The 17,657-nt window shown below is 35.2% G+C and overlaps 1 protein-coding gene across 9 annotated transcripts in view; it reads left to right on the top strand.

Moving 5' to 3' along the window:
* MYO6 (myosin VI) overlaps window positions 1–17,657 on the top strand; it is a 127,110-nt gene that overhangs the window by 105,604 nt on the left and 3,849 nt on the right. For 4 of the 9 annotated variants that reach the window (XM_074368712.1, XM_074368711.1, XM_074368713.1 and 1 more), the window contains 10 exons: window positions 583–733; window positions 2,207–2,415; window positions 3,045–3,123; window positions 4,008–4,168; window positions 6,265–6,291; window positions 6,706–6,735; window positions 9,367–9,405; window positions 12,773–12,876; window positions 13,769–13,900; window positions 16,551–16,577. In XM_074368712.1, coding sequence (XP_074224813.1) covers window positions 583–733; window positions 2,207–2,415; window positions 3,045–3,123; window positions 4,008–4,168; window positions 6,265–6,291; window positions 6,706–6,735; window positions 9,367–9,405; window positions 12,773–12,876; window positions 13,769–13,900; window positions 16,551–16,577 — 959 coding nt within the window. The remainder of the gene's footprint in view (window positions 1–582; window positions 734–2,206; window positions 2,416–3,044; window positions 3,124–4,007; window positions 4,169–6,264; window positions 6,292–6,705; window positions 6,736–9,366; window positions 9,406–12,772; window positions 12,877–13,768; window positions 13,901–16,550; window positions 16,578–17,657) is intronic. The other 5 variants (XM_074368717.1, XM_074368715.1, XM_074368718.1 and 2 more) reach the window with 5 other exon arrangements.

Genomic DNA, 17,657 nt, shown 5'->3' with positions numbered 1-17,657 from the left:
GTTAACACTATAGAAGGTTGAAATAAATGGTTGAAATAAAAGGTTGGAATAAATGTTTCAAAGAAGCTGTTTTATTCTGATTATTTTAGTGACTTGAGCCTATCGATAACTGTCAAATTGACATTGTTTTTAAAAACATCTCATTAATATTTTGACCCTAATTTTCAAGATTATTTGTAGGAATTATACTGTAGCCCTGTAAATTTAGTCCATTTCTTGTTTGAGTCTTTTATGATTAGTTTAGACTTTTTAAACTTGGAGATCTGAATAACTGTTAATCCTTAACACTGCTTGAAAGAGATTACTCTTTTATGTTCTTCTATAATTTGATTTCTCAAAATTTTCAGTGTAAATATAAAAGGCTTAACACTTAATGACAGATACTAATGTCATTCACATCTGTATTTGATTTCTCTTTTACCCTCAAGAGGAGATCTTTAAAAAAAAAAAAGAATATCAAATAATGTGGAAACAGAAGTGAAATAAGGATATATAGCAATATTTAGCATTTTACTACAGTGAAAAATCTACCTGTAGCATTATATGGTGAAACTAAACTCTAATGAAGCATTATCTTTACAGCATTGATGGCCTGGTTAAGGTGGGCACACTGAAGAAACGACTTGATAAATTTAATGAAGTAGTAAGTGCATTGAAAGATGGAAAACCAGAGATGAATAAACAGGTCAAGGACCTTGAAATTTCTATTGATGCCTTAATGGCCAAAATTAAGGTATGTAATTTAAACCCAAATGACTTTGACTTTTAAAAAATAATTTAGTATCTTTTGTTACTGGTATTCAAATTGTATAGAAAGTTGTCCTTTTTTTTTTTAAAGATACAAAATGTTACAGATGTTGAGTCTCAATGATGGAAGTGATGCTCATTATATTATTTACTCTATATTTGAAAATTTTCATAGCAAAAAAAATAAAAAGACAGTTTTTATGCAGTTTCATCTGTTGTTAGGGAAGGTTCCCCCAAATACTATACTCTGTTGGTAAGCTTTTGCAAATCACTACTGGGAGAGATTAGTGCGGATTATTTTATTTTGTTTCCTGTTTTTCTACTTTCAGAAACTAATTTTTAAATTCTAAAAGTAATGTAATATTATTGAAAATTTGGAAAAAATCTCCCCAAAACTCATAACCCTCTACAGTAACGCATTCAACTATCATACTGTTGCGTATTCCCCTCCATCGTATTTCATATGCATGTATTTCTGCTAGTTACTATCGTAATGTAGATTTCGTTTTGTATCCCTATCATTGTGTTATTGCCTCGTCCCTGTTATTACATTATCTTCATGTAGGCTATATCATAACTTACTTAACTTATGAAATAATAATTAGTTTTCCCCCATATTTTGTAGGAAAAAAGAGGGCCTCTTTTTTTGATTTTGATACTCATTTGATTACCAGTGAAATTGAAAGTTTTTTTCCTATATGCTTGTTTGTTAATTATATTCCATCTGTCTAGTCATATCTTTTTCTGTTATATTTTAAGGTCTTAATGTTTTTCTCATCTACTTCCATAATTCAGTGCAATTATGTGGGACATAATACCTTAAAGTGAGCCTTTTATGATATTTTCTGCAGATATTTTATGTAGACAGTGATCAATCTTGGAGGTAGAATGGAGAAAGAAGTCCAGAGAAAAATAAAAATGTTTTGGATAACCTTAGCTGATTTTATATATCTGTCAGGAGCCATGCCTGTTTATGTGGTATTAATCAATTAAAATCAACCTAGACACATTTAGGAAAATCATCCAACAATTTTGGATGTATTTGATATTCTGAAGTATTATTAAAGAGTAGTAAACTCTGGTAAAATTAGCTAATCATTCCTTTAAAAAATTTTTAACTATAGTATGTTACTTTGCCTACAGTATATCCTTAGATATTTGATTACTTGATTGGTAGGAAATAGACTCAGATATTTGTGCACAGAGAGAATGTTAAATTTTTTTTGAATATTATTTAATGTTCCAACAGTATCACAAAGATAGTGGGCTTATTGCTTACCAACGTTTCCAGTCTTCGCTGTATATGTGTATTTTTAGAAAATGTGGTAAAAGCACATACCATGAAATTTCCCATCTTCACCATTTTTAAATGTACAGTTCGGCAGTTGTCAGTATATTCACATTGTTGTGCAACAGAAGAGAGAACTTTTTAAGTGCTTGTCTATTTTGTTTCTCTAAGTCCACTGTGATGACAAGGGAACAGATACAGAAGGAATACGATGCACTAGTTAAAAGCGCCGAGGTGCTCCTCAGTGCACTGCAGAAAAAGAAGCAGCAGGAAGAGGAAGCAGAAAGGCTGAGGCGCATTCAAGAAGAAATGGAAAAAGAAAGAAAGCGACGTGAAGATGATGAACGTCGTCGAAGGAAGGAGGAGGAGGAGAGGCGCATGTAAGGCCTTTACGTTGTTGTTTTGAATTAGAAGCTCACAGGAGAGTGAGTTCCTCGTGTTGATGGTGGTCAGTGAATAGTCTTATTGTCAAAAGTCATATTCTTTTTAAATGCCAATTTTAGAATCAGTTTGAAAATGGAGAAAGTAAGCTCGTTTTACAATAATGACATAAAATGATTTGAACCATAACCTGAATTTTGGTTACACTCTTACACCTGAGGACGACTTCTTTTCAAAACTGTGACTTCATATTATTTTATAAGCTAGCACTGATAGCATTTTGGAAGATGGCCATACTGGAGTAGACGAAGAATATAAGAGTTGTCTAATTGGAGAAGGAGTAGAGGGAAGCAGTGTAATCAGGACCTTATAAATAGGCTTTGTAACTGAGTTAATCTAGAGATAGTAAAGGTTCTAGAATGTAACTGAGTTTGTTTTGTTTCAGAAGAATTGCTGTTGGTAGAGTTAGATTTTATTTTATTTTTCAAAATAAGTTGATACTGTATATGGCCAGGAGGTTAATTTGACTTCCCGTTCTGTCACCTTTGTTTATTGATCATCAAATTGCCTTCTGAAGGACTCCTTATTTTCTGTTAAATCTTTGAGGAGTTTTCTGTTTCTTTGTTAGGAAACTTGAGATGGAAGCAAAGAGAAAACAAGAAGAAGAAGAGAGAAAGAAAAGGGAAGACGATGAAAAACGTATTCAGGTCTGTACTTATTAGGCAGTTGGACTGAATTTCTATCAAAATAGAATCTACAAAATTATAAAACAAAAGAAGTGAAAGCAAGATCTTGATTTGCTAGGTAAGTTGTCATTGATTTATCCCAGAGACGAAAGGTGGTTTCTGAAGTGGTTATGGGGAAGGGCCTTTGGAGCTAGGGAAGTGAGTTCAAATCCAGCCTCTGTCACTGACAGAAGTTGTGACATTGCACGAGTCACAGTGAGTGACCGTGGGCCACAGTTTTCTCTCTCTGGAATGGAGATAAATAATAGTGGTGAGCATTAAATGAGTTAACACATGTTACAGCATTTAGAACAGTGCCTAGTTCAGTAAGTATGGTTTGTTGTTATTATTCCTAGGAGAAAGATCAACATTCAGTAAAAACATAACTATAATGTTTTAAAATGTTATTTCATAACTTTGTAGATACTGATATTTATAATTTAGGATTAAGAGAGTCTCTCTACCTCCATTTCTTAAAAAGTCCTTATCTGGGAATAATTGATCATGTAATTGAGTGCCTGCTTTGGCTTTCTAATTTATCATGAGCACAACCAACACTTTAGATTACTAACATCTGCTTTAGGTGTTGGTGTTAATGTGGTACCTAAGATACTCATGTGGTATCCGGGATAAGTCACTATATAGTTAATAGAATGGTGAAACTCATGGCATGGATTTGGGAACGAGGAAGCATTATTCATAATATAAAAGAGAATAGAGGCTCCTGAAACGGTTTCTGGTTAAACAGTATGTATTTCTTAGTTTAAAAAAGAGAAAACTTGAGTGGAACAATTCCAGGTAGTGACGGGAATGATCTGGCCAACAAGTGGAGAGGCCCTGGTGCCATGGCCTTCTGTCCCCGGCAGGCCGAGGTGGAGGAGCAGCTGGCCCGGCAGCGGGAGGAGGAGTCCCAGCAGCAGGCGGTGCTGGAGCAGGAGCGGCGGGACCGGGAGCTGGCCCTGAGGATCGCGCAGAGCGAGGCCGAGCTCATCAGCGACGAGGCGCAGGCGGACCCGGCGCTGCGCAGGTACCGCCCCGGGTGGGGCCGGTGGGCGGGGCGCTCTCGCCGCGGTACCCCTTTCCCTGTCTCCTTTCAGCGTGAAGGGTGTAGGAGAAAGTCATATTCCTTAGGTCCCGGTGTATTTTCCATTTAAAAATTACTTGTATTCACTTTTACACCCAAGTGAATGAAACAGTCGATTTTTATCAAAGTTTTGAACTATTGAAGATTAAACCGGCTGTTTCAGCTCATGAGTAAGAAAACATCGCTCTGAAATTGTCGAGTATTGTGCGAAGGATAGGCAGGTAATTTCTAAATATCTGCCATTAAATACTGGCATGAAAATCAGTGACTATATTATAATCCTGTTTAATATATTTGAGATTGGGATTTATTATTGTCTTTTTTCTTATTTATTTTTTTGGGGGAGATTTATTATTTTCCTAGTGCAAATTTTTAGAAATATGTCCTACACCCTAACACTTGAGAAATTTTACACACTCATTTTTCCCCCGGCACCCCCCCCCCCGCATGTTTTAGAATAATTTTCTTTTCCAAGAAGGAAGGTTTATCACATTGAAATGTTGTGGCTCCTTAAGTTTCTGAATTATCTCTAAATACAATGTAGAGGAATACAGATGTTCTTATTATAAGTTGCAGGAAGGTTTTAATATAACAGATTCATTTTTTAAAAATATAGAATGTAGAAACATTAGTTATTTTCATTATTTGTAGATACAAAGCAGAACTAGTTTGTGCGGTTCCTTTATGTAGGATTATATGTTGTAGGTATATCGAGGGGCACACAGATGTATATAACCATGCTTTTCAGAATGTCAGAGCAGTGTTTATGACAAAATTATTAAGATACAGCGACTAGATGTTGCTATTTCCTTGTGAAAGGAAAAAACTTGGTTCTCATTGCAAAGTGGCGATTAGATTTTATTTAGCTGAAAACAAAGATAGGGAAGGAAAAGAGTATGTTAAGTTGCCTTCACGCTTTTTCTGGTGAGTGTACTAGGGAACTCAGCTGAATTGTATGTGGAAGTTACATTTAAATTGAATAGGCCTATGTGTTATAATAATTGTTAAGCTCTTTGGTTTGGGTCCAATATTTGGGCTCTTTGTGAACATTTCACTGTTTGACAAAGATATTAAGATAATTTTGCCCGGCTGTGGCTTCTGGAACTGCAGACTCAGCTCAGCTGCTGTTCTGTTCCTTCCGCCTGTGTTTTGTTGGCGTGGCCGGGAGCCTTTGCGTGTAACTGACCAGTGGGCCAGGCGCGATGAACCAGGCGGCGCCCCCTGCTGTGTGTGAGGGAGTCCTGCCTTGACAGAGCTGACTTCGTTATGCCTGAAGCTCATTAATACGAGACTCACTGATGGAGTCGTCGGTGGTATTTACGGTGGACTCTTGTGCTTGAGCATTTGAAATATTTAGCTAGCTCCAGTGTCATTCCGCATAGTATGTATAAGATCCTGGCTTACATGTGGACTCCATCCCATCACCAGAAAGATGCACTTCTTCCGAGGTGAATGGTCTCAGAGAAATAGGGGGGCCATTTAGGACCTTTACCTTAAGTGACGAGTTACCGATGATTGAAGTTAAGCAGAATTAACTAGGTAATGGGACCACTACCAAGTAGTTAGGAGAGACTGCAAGCAGTTATCACATGAAAGGTAGAAGACATGGATTTTGTTCTCCTGTGGGACGGCTGAGGGATGGTGTCCCCGCCCCGATGCCCCTTCAGGCCCTTTCTGTCAGTCATTTGCCAGGAAGCCTTCCCCGACCGCCTTGTCCTCGTGAACCCCTTCCCCTCTGAACCGCCCGGTAGTTTTATACTCTGTCCCGCAGGCATCAGCACCGCGCTGTGGACGATGTTCTCTACAGGTTTCCCATGTTTGGTAATTTTATCTTACTCCGCGGGCTGCAGCTTAATGTTCTTGAATGTTTATTTTACCTTTGTTAACACTGAATTCTTTCTAACAAATGTGTAAGAACCTCTCTGAGTAACTCTGTTCTTAATATAAAGCATGAAAATGTTCTTGGGTCCTATGAGACATTAGAAAATATATGTAGTTAGATTCTGCTGCAATAAACAATTTCAAGTTAACTTTTTCAGCTTGGATTCCCATCCAGTAACTTCTAAGTAAGAATTGCTTTCCACATATGTAATGTATTTTAAAATGTGATCTTAATCAATTTTACATATGATCCTTGATGCAAAGTGATGATTTTACATTACCTAAAATTATAACGTAATATCCAGATTCTACTAAAAACAAACAAGCAAACTTTACAATGAATAATTTTCTAACCTAGATGTGATATATTTGCTCTTCAGTTTTCACTCAATGCCTTTCATTTATTCTTTTCAAATCATTTTTAAGAAGATTCAAAAACATTAAAATTCTGAATGTTCTCACACATAGAGTTAAATAAAGGTAATGGAGTTTTTTAAATCAATGAGCAAAGGCATTGAAACAAATTTGGCACAATCCAGATTTTTCACAGTTGAGCATTGGTTATGGCATTGACTAAAATGTATGTATTCTTTTCACAGAATTGGTGGAGCAGGACCCAAAATGACACCGTATGTCATTCCCCTTTTAAACATTTGATTTAATCATATAAGCTTAAAAAAAAGGTTGTGGATACTTTTCAGAAGAAATATTTTCCTCATTGAAGTAAACTTTACATTATTATTATTATTTTTTTTTTTTCCCAGGAGGAATGTTTAATTCTCCTGTTTGGTGCTCCATCACAGTAGTTTATCATTTGGTTCTTCCTTTGTGTTTGCTAGCTTTGTTTAAATGTTAACACCCATTTTGTCTTATGTGTTTTTAATTAGCCCACCCTTATGCCTTTATGGAAGTACATGTGGAAATAAAAATAAGAACAAATGAAATATTTAAAGTATTTGAGTCACAGCAGATAGCTGAGTTTTCAGTAAATATGATAGTTCATTCTACTAATATCTAAACAGCTCATAATCTGCCGTTACGTATGCAGTGCTGATTTTGGTGCTAGTGTTTCTTCTGTTGTCAAGATCTCTCTGCAGAGAGAGAATCTAAGTAGCATTTGGGATATACATATAAAATATATTTTATATGCATAAAACATATTTTTGCCTATATTTTTAAATATATGTGCTATATATGTAAAATTTCAAAATATATATAAAATCTGAATTTTAACAGCTTTTAGAACTCCAGCTGTACCCTTTATAGTGATGGTTCGCAGCTCTGTCAGACCCCAATACCAATAACAAATGTTTTATAAATGATGGAACCTATATTAATAATTCTCGCTAAGCAATGTAAGTACAAGAGAAATGAGAGGACAGTAATTTATAAGTATTTATTTAATTATATTTATTTTAATACTAATTTTAATATGAAATTGCTTGCTCACAGCTAGAGGATAACATGGTCAGGTACTCAGATGTTTTTACATATACATAAACTCACCACGAATGCAGCAACTACAAATGCAAATTGGTTTAAATGCCAGAAATTATGGACAATCCTTTCTGAAGTTCTGAACAGAGTTAAATACAGTCTCCTCTCCATTCTACAGTAGTGGAGAAGTTCCTATAAAACTTCTGTGCATATCAAAACCATGCAAAAAAAGGGTCGTTTCACATGTAGAACTTTGTTTACGTGTAAAACTATACATATATGTACGTTTCACTTCTCTGTGTCTGGCGGATGTGTTGAAGTCACATGGAATGTGGGGCAGTTCTCGCGTAGGACATTTGGCATCTCTGACCCCCTCACCTCATCCAGTGCCAGCCATGTACTCTCAACAGCATCCTTCTTGCCACAGTGCACTAAGATTTTTGTAAATGCCCCTGAGTGGGTGCTGTTGTACCCACTGCTTTATAGTTCCTGTTTGAGTTTGAATTAAATAAGCCTAGCAGTCAGCTGACGTCCAAGGTGAAATTGTGAGCATTTGCACATAGTTTGGGAAAATAAGAAGGGGACCCAGATGCAGGAGCCATTTGTACCCAGTACATACAGTGTAGCTCCCACAGCAGTACCATAGCGTGGGGTGGGCTGTAGACTCGGGAGAGATTGCCATCCAGCGTAGTGTCGGGGCATCTCCACGTGATGACAGACCATGGAGTAAAGAGCTCTGAAAGGCCATGAATTCCCTTGAAATCTGCTGTGGGAAGAGAAATAGAAAGTTGGAAAATTCTTACTAGATTAATTTCTATTAGATTATATTTGCATTTGTTTGTCCTTGATCATCAGTTTTGAAAGATGACTTTTTCTCTGACTTGTGCTTACTTGGATAGAGCCCCGTCAGCACCTGATCTTAGCCAGTGTTCCTCACAAGGAAAGAGACGTCTCTGCTGCTTTGTAATCAGGGTCCCAGCTCCTGGCAGGCATCCAGAAAACTGAGCCCTGAGGCGAACATAGCCATCTTCCTTTCTTTTGATTTATAAGATTTTAAGGTTACCAGAGCCTGATGAATAGAAAGCGTGAGAAAATGATTAATTATGAAGGTAGAGAGGAGAGGACACGAAAATAAAATACTCATGAAGTTGATGAACATGATGAAATGAGCATTCCGTTTCACAGAATTAAGCCAAATTTGAGAAAAGTTACACTCTTCTGGGTAATAAAAGTAAGTTTTTGCCTTTGGGAAATGTTTATCCTTGGAAGGTCAGAACCCTTCTGATCTTTAATTTAACAAGTATTTGATGCATTTGAATTTTTTTAAAGCATGCTTTGATTTAGAATTTTGGAGCTTTGAGCACATCAGACTCTTATTTGAACTCTGACACTGTAAAGTAGATCAGATTGGTTTACCACCATTATGCCTTGTCTAATTAATATTTATACTGAGCAACCCTACCACAAAATTCCTCGTGTAGAATCTGTATCCTGCCAAGTTTCCTGTGTGCATTTAGAACATGCTGATTATATTCTATACGTAAAAATATCACAGAAGTGTAGCTCTCATGAGATTTCATCTAAGAGTTCCTACTGCAAAAATGGAATTCAAATAACTAAATGAATTTAAACAAAAATTGTGCTGTATTTTGTGGCTATATATGTTGAAAAGTACATTATCAACTTTCACAAAGTAAAAGTATATGGTTAGTAAATCAGTAGTCCTTTTGAAAATACAAATTTTAATTATGCTTTTAGGTCTTTTAAGTAATTTATGTGGTTGTCTTTTATATCACTGTATTGTGTTATCCTTTTTCTTATAGGGAACAAATGGCGAGAGAAATGTCAGAAATTTTGAGTAGGTCAGTGCAGTGTAATTGGGGAAATAAGTGTCACCTCAAAATCATATTTTTAAAATTACTTTTCATTATTTGGACCAGAACCTGTTATATGAATAGCCTATTCTTTCCATGTAAGTTTTCTGCACAAGAAATGTCACTTCGTCCTCATACCACTCTTAACACAGAAGAAGTTTAAAAAAAAAAGTGTTCCTCTCAATTGGCATCTCTCCGTGGAGTACCGTTGGCATTTTGGATGGGACGATTCCTTGTTGGTAGTACTGTCATGCTTACCACTGGCCCCCACCAGTTCGGTCTCAGTAGGGTAACCAGTCCTGTCATTATAACAAAAGGAACATTTTGAAACTCCCTCTGGGGGTGGCGCTGCCCCCTGACTGCAACCACTGTGCTTGGCTGAAGGGCAAGTGAGGAGGGGTGTGGCTCCAGACGGCCCCTGTGCACCATAGCACACAGATTAAAAACCACTGGTGTCAAAGTTGAGCCACCAAGGAATATAACTTCCCAGCAGGATCTGGTCCATGTTACCTTTATAAGTGCATACGAATCAGCAACATTTTAACTTTCAATTTTGAAGTTACAGAGTTGAAAGTGTTAAAATTAGTATATGTTTTAAAATCAAAAGTCAGTGTTGCTACTAACTCATTCTGTCCTTTACATGATTGTCTTTATAACAAGCCTAAATAATCAGTAAATTACACCTTCATTTTACTTTTTTAATAACTCCAAAGATGGGGGAAGCATTTAAATGCATTTGATTTGTGTACTTCTTAGAATGCTGAATATGCTTTTTAGCAGGTGTAATTTTGTTTGAGGTATTATGAATGATAAGCTAGTAATAGTAAAACCATAATTTTAAGTAATAATAATTTGAATTCAGTGTGATTTTTAAAAAAGTATCAAAACACACCTTATGTATTTCGACACCTCGTATGTATTCTGACAATCTATAAAACTATATATTAGGTAAATTCACTTTCTCTTTCAAAAGGAAAGGAAACAACAGCAAAACCCTGTAATTTCAGCTGCTCTTCAAGAAAGACTGGCAGAGGAGCTAGGAAGAAAGGAGAACTTTTTTGTTAGTTTATTGAACAGTGGTTTTGGGATGTAGAAAAGAAAAAAGAGTATTTGAATAATGTTAAAGCATAATTTATTGTTAAGGGTAACAGAGACACCTTGCTGACCCACAGCTGGCTCTTTGAGCAAAGCAATTAAGAAGAAAAAGCTACAAGGAGAATGGCCAGTCATACAGCTTAGGAAAAGAGATTCTGCAATAAACTTGAAACAAATTTTAACCATAAAAATGCAGAAAGGACTAAATGGTCACACATTAGCCTTTAGCCAAGGCTTATATGTGACTGAAAATCACCTAACAATTTTTGAGTATGTAAAGTATGCTCTTTTTTATTCTCTAAAAGGAAAGCATAAACAGGCCTTTTAAAGAAGCAAAAAGTACCTTATTTTATTATTAAGCTTAATTTTGCAGGAATTATTTTCTTTATTTCAGGAAAGAGGATACATATTTTTAAGCATCATTTTTTAATGACAACAGTCTCATTAAATGCGTCTTGGTTGTTTGCCAAGATTGCTGCTGCCTTTCAGAATGTACAGTGATGAAAAAATACGAGCTCATTTTCAGATCCTATACTGTGATCATGCCTCTTTAAGAGGAAGGTTTTCCAAGTAGTGGACCACAAAGGTGGAAATGCTTGTGTGATACCCGAGAAGTGATATTTTAGTTCTTTCATACTTAAGTCTTTTAATACTGTTCCATCTTCTTTTCATATCTTGAAATATGATGTGTTTAAATTCTTCGTTACATTGAGCTTAAAATTCACTGGCAGCTTATTCTCAGTGTCTGCTATGTGGCAGGTATAATCTTTTGCTGAAAAAATGATATCAAAGAAAAGAAAATTTTCTGAATAATTATTTCACATTACATGAATAGAAGCAAATCAAGCTATCAGTAGCACTATGAAAAGGTTGATTTTATCCCATTTAATTTAAAGTTATTCTTTAAATAATAAATTTATTTTTAAAATAAATTTTTTATTTAAAATTATTTATTATTTTCATTTTTTATATTTAATATATATCTGTTTTATATTTCTTCTTTCCCTATTCAAATGTTCCTACTACTCAGGGCAAGGTAAAACACTGTGCCCTTTGAAATCTCTGTTATCTGTCTTAGGACCTACAACCTTTTCCTTTAATTTACTGGTTGTCATATTATTACTCATTGAATATGAGGGTGAGGTTTTATCTGCCCACCAAACCTTTCTGAATCTTCTAACAGTGAAGCACAAAGGTCACAGGAGTTTCCAGGCTCCAGCAGCTCTTTTAGCCTGTCTGTAATGACAGAGGCTGGCAGTTGGGCCACTCCCCTGTGGACTTTGTAAGCAGATGCCTGGCCAGACTCTGGGCCAGTGGCTGGGGCTTGGCTGATTGGCTCATAAACAAACCTTTCATGTGCTTCTCATGATCTTAGAATATGTTGAGGATTTCTCTTCTGATTTTGAGGAATATATATAAATGTATTTTTTTTTTCATTGAAGTATATTTGATTTACAGTGTCGTGTTAGTTTCTGGTGTACAGCATAGTGATTCAGTTATATATATGTATATTCTTTTCCATATTTTCATTATGTTATTACAAGATATTGAATATATATAGTTTCCTGTGCTGTACATTAGGACCTTGTTATTTTATACATAGTAATTTGTATCTGCTAATCCCAAACTTCTATTTTATCCCTCCCCTCATTCCTTTCCCTCTGGTAACCATAAGTTTGCTTTCCACATCTGGGAGTCCGTCTCTGTTTTGTAAATAACTTCACTTGTATCAGTTTTTTAGATTCCACATATAAGTGATATCATATGTTATTTGTCTTTCTGTTTCTGACTTACTTCACTTAGTATGATAATCTCTAGGTCCATCCAGATTACTGCAAAATGGCATTATTTCATTCTTTTTTGTGGCTGAGTAGTATTCCATTGTATATACCACAACTTCTTTATCCAGTCATTTGTTGATACACATATAAATGTATTCTTTAGCTTTAGATGTTCATTTATCCATGAGTTGGAACATTTAAACTGAGGTCTGGGGGAGGTCCCTGGTACTAGAATATTGGAATCAGAAGTTCTGATAAAACTGAATATGGCTATTGAATGGCACACTGGAAAATTTTAATTTACCTGGGCATCCTGTTACACCTTTCTTAATCTCATCTGTCAAAGATACAAAAATTATTATGTCTTTTTCCAATAGTTATTTCCAGTTTTCAAACTTGTGCTCACTTTCTTGCCTGTTTAGTCAACGTTTCATTCATATTTCTAGTTTAAATTATACAAAAATATATAATAATTACAGAGGACCTGCTGTACAAGCCACCAAGGCAGCTGCCGGTACCAAGAAACATGATCTCAGTAAATGGAAATACGCAGAACTGCGTGACACCATCAATACTTCTTGTGGTGAGTGAAAGGAGAGGATGGAGAATGGGAAGGCTCTGGACTGGATTGGCGTGGGATTTTTTTTTCATATAAATTAGTTTAAGCCATTCTCTTTGTTACTCTCACCTTGAAGACCTAGTCTATTCACAAAGCTGGAAGAAAGATATGCTTACTAAGTTAAATTCATTTTGCCTGTCTTCTTGCCTAGGTCAGAGGAAAAGCATAGAGAAATTATAGTTTGGGTTATGTTAATGTTACTAATGATGGTTAAATACCTAGATATCAGAATGTTTTGGTCCACGAATGGAAATTAAAAAAACAAAATGGCAATGGAGTCCTTTCTTTTTAAAGCTATTTTCCTTCCAACAGAACAGAGTAACCTGGAGGATACTACACAGTTCTGTTCTTGTGTCAGTCATAGTGTTTGCGTTCAGGACACTGTAACCAGCGCCTCAAGTGTCACGGTCATACAGAACCCTGCACTGTGTTCTCCCTCTCCTCACTGAGTTTATCTGCATAATTAAAATATCCAAAATGTGTTGGGTGTAAATCTAGCTTGCCTTTGAGCTCGGTTACTTCTTATTCTACTGTCGTGGCCTGTGACCTTGGATAAGTGACTTAACCTCTCTGATTCAAGTTCTTCATCTCTAGAAGACCTATGTAGTGCAGGCTTCTTGTGGGGAGCAAATGATCTAAGATAGTAATAATGTGTAAGGAAACGCTCTGTAAATAGAAAAGGTAATAATGCTGTAAAATGTTCATCTTTATCAATAGTTAGCTGACTTTTGATTCTTTACTATTTGAAAATGAAAACTTTATTTAAAAAGGTGTTTGTGGCACAGAATAATTATGCTAGATGACTAAGTTAGGATGCTAATCCCTTTGTTTTTGGCTCTCTCTATATAATTGATAGATATTGAACTCCTGGCAGCTTGCAGAGAGGAATTTCACAGGAGACTGAAAGTGTACCATGCTTGGAAATCGAAGAACAAGAAGAGAAATACTGAAACAGAACAACGTGCTCCAAAGTCTGTTACTGATTATGGTAAAAACAAATCTGTACTTTTGGATATTCCTATATATATAATGACATGTAACTATACATAAGGCATTTGAACAAAATATCCAACATAAGTTTTCTCTTATTTGTAGACCTGTGATCATCTGAACCTGGTAACTAACATAACCATGATATTTTATCTTTCAAAGCATTACTTCTGTTAGATACATCTTTAAAGTCACATTTGTTTAAAAGTACCGAATTTACTTGTTAAGATAAATTCTGGAGGTAAGAATAATCTTGTCTATACTGAGCAGGTTGTGTAATCATGTCAATATGTATTGATTCCACATACACATATACACATATTTGTAAAGATTATGTGTGGAAATGCAAAGATTACTATGAAAAAAAGAAGAATGTTTACTGCCAATATTATTTTATAATACTGTGAAACTGCAAGAGTGAGAAATAGTACCTTGGTTTAGATCAGAGCTTTGCCTAGATCAAGATTTGGTTTTTTGACTGAGATTCTAAAAATGAATTTTGTTACTTTGTAATGCAAAAGGCAAAGTTGTACACCTGGAATTGGAAAAAAGAGCAGGATAGACATGACCTAGGAAAAGCTTTAACATTAATTGAGAATACCTGTGGTATATAAGTGTCTTTTCAGTTTTAAAAGCAACAGTTGGAATTTCATTTGTTCAACTTGCTACTTTTAAACTGGCACAGTTTATTAGGTTAATTCTGGTTAATGTCAAGGTGACAGCATATTTAATGTCCTTTTTTAAAAAAAGAGGTATATTCGCAACACTTGATAGTATAGGTTAGCAATGTTTGATTCAAGTTGACTAAGAAAATGAGCTCACATTTATATTTTGCCTCCCTCACCACCTTCCTAGCAAATAAGCAATGTTTAGTGAAAGGTAATTAAATGGTGGAGTTCTAGCATTTCTAAATTGTTGCAAAGATTAGATTGAGGGAGGGAAGTGTTATCAGGAAGAGAGCTGTTCATGCCAGTGGCTGTTCACGGGGTGTCATCCGTCAATATACTGCTCCTGGAAGGGCGGTGAGATTGCTTGCAACTAAGAAGTGGCAGGTGGAAGGCTGTCTAAACATCCATCTTCTTGTGACCACCACTCTCTTCTCCAGTTTAAAAATTTGTCTCTGGGAATTGAAGACGACAGGATGACTACTGTCTGTACCAAGTTTCTAACTGCAGTTAGCTTTTGTCTTGTAAAAATGAAGAGCTGTTCTTTTTAGCTATAATCTTTTTAGCTGTAATTTTCTAATCATGACCTTTAGCTGATAGACTTTCATTGTCTTTTATTTCAAAATTTATACATCTGAATGATTGCACTTCTTAAAACAAAAAGAAATTTATTTTGTCATATTTGGCACATACATTTTTAATGAATATACATATTTCTTGTATTTTTTTTGTGTCAAACCAAACTTTGGTACCTTACTCATCCAGCTTTGCCCCCAAAGGAGCAAATAACACATCATGGCTTACCTTACTGCTTCTTATACTGTTTCCATTTGTAACAAAATATTTGGAAGAACAAGAGAGTGATGAAGAAGTTTTCCCAGGAATCCCATCCAGGTATATGAACAAATTAGAAATTGTGGGTGAACACACTCCACGTATATATAGCCTTCAGAGAATTTGATTACAGGCCATTTTCAGGATAAAATGTAACTTCTGCTTAGAAAAAAACCTTTTTATTTTTCTCTTTATTTTCCTCTCATGTAGATTCATTCTGATGCAGGAGTACAGTTAAAGGGAAAGGCGAAGGACCCCATGATGCTTAAAGGCTCACTTGGGAAAATTCTCTGCTTTAGGTGGTTTCCTAATAGTGCAGCTGCTTGACCTCTGACAAGGAACTGCTCTGTGGTTTAATGTTTAGAAGGGTTAGAATTCATTAATATGAGAAAATAAAATGATAACTTACAAGTAATGGAAATATAACGTGGTATTATTGCCTTGAAGAGTGGTACATTGACAAATCATGGTTGATGCCTCGAATTCGGAGCTGGGAGGCTCCGCCCCTTTTCCTATGTGCTGTACCCAGGGAGCATGCTCGCCTCACCGTTACCACAGAAGGAGGTTTCAGAAATAAGTTTGGGGGCAGTGGCAAGTCACCCATAAAGATTTACAGTATTTAGTTGCTTAAAACAATGGCTTTGGAGAACAGTCTTATTTATTAGTTCCTAAAAAAAAAAAAAACAAAAAACAAAACGGCATGAGTTTAAGACTTCAGACTATGTGAAGAAATGAAATAATACTGAGTATATATAAATGTGGCAGTGCTTTTTCTCTAATGCATATATTTTTGGATGAATTTATTAGTCATTCTCTTTTTTCCTACAAAAATTCTAGCAGTGCTTTAAAGGTACTATAATGGTTATTAACTAAGTCGTTGTTTTGGATTTTTGTTTAGATATTACTGTGTGCCAAAATTAAATTTTGGTCCTCTTTGTATGTCTATCAAGAAGAAATTCCTAAAAAATACAAAATAGCTTTAAAAAAAAATCAGAAAGCAGCATCTACCTGTAGATAATTCTGGGAGTGTTTGGCTATGGACAGGATATTTATTCTCAGTTGATGGGGAAGGCATTACAAATTAGAAGAATGCTCATTTAACACTTTGGCATTTTTATCTTTTCTTCAACCTAAAATATTTGTTCACAGATTTTGCACCATTTTTGAACAATTCACGTAAGTCAATGGGTGGCAACTCATGAGCTAACTGGAAGATGGGTTAAAAATACTTTATAAATACTAACTTGTATTAAACATTGTTTTGCTACAATTTTAAGGAGATTATAATACATTAATGTTGGTTTATCTGTCCTAAGATATTTAATTTGGGATGAAGCTTTCATTTGGATCACTCCAAAATATATACGCAGAATAAAATTTAATTAATTTGTTGTTTTATCAAATTTCTTCCTTTTTTTAAAAAACTAGCATTTTAAACTGAGTATACGCAATTCTTATTGTAGCAAAACTCTTATCTTAATAAGCAGCTGATCTTTTAGAATAAAGACTAACTTTAGGTGCTGGTTTCAAACACTGTGATGGTATAAGCTTTTCTGTCCAAAAAGATTTGAGTTTTGCATGATAATATACACAAGCTTAATAGGATACCTCTTAATAGGAAGAGGAGATTGTTTTTACTTTTATAGCTTCCTATGATGCTCATTTTTTGATACTTTAAGAGCTTGGAGTCATCTTACTGTACAGTGAATTTCTTCTAGAAATCAGTTGAGCAGTAATGACTTGAATATAATGCCATAGTTATTTGCCAACTGGTTGGACATGGTTTTTTTTAGAGTTTCTAGTAATTTACAGGGCTACATTTGAAAGTTATTCACTTTTTTGAAGATAACACAATTGGATGTGAAAGAATAGTCAGTTATTTAGAAGGTTAGTTTCAAACTTTTAATGTTTCCAGATGAATATTCATTTCCAGGCTTCCCTAATATAATTTCATTTCTCACATTATTAGAAAAAGCCATCAAAGACTCTCCTTTGGGTTTCTTAATTTTACCCAATATATTGAGTCACAGGAGATTATTTTAAAAGAAAAAATGTAGGTTAATCTGATCGGTCGCCATCAATATCGTGGTAAGTTTCCTGTCAACAGGACATTGAATTCTAATTCACTGCTTAAGATGGAGGGAAGGTTTTCCTTTTTAAATCCTTTTATAAAATGTCTTAGTTTTGAGTTAGTGTATTTTCTGCAAAGTAGGTAGTTTTTAAAACTTGAAATGGAAACACTGAACTGTAAGCAGC

The sequence above is a fragment of the Camelus bactrianus genome, chromosome 8 (assembly GCF_048773025.1).
Source record: "Camelus bactrianus isolate YW-2024 breed Bactrian camel chromosome 8, ASM4877302v1, whole genome shotgun sequence".
Classification (NCBI taxonomy): domain Eukaryota; kingdom Metazoa; phylum Chordata; class Mammalia; order Artiodactyla; family Camelidae; genus Camelus; species Camelus bactrianus.
Note: the sequence above shows the minus strand (reverse complement) of the source record. Positions and strands in the feature narration are given on the sequence as shown.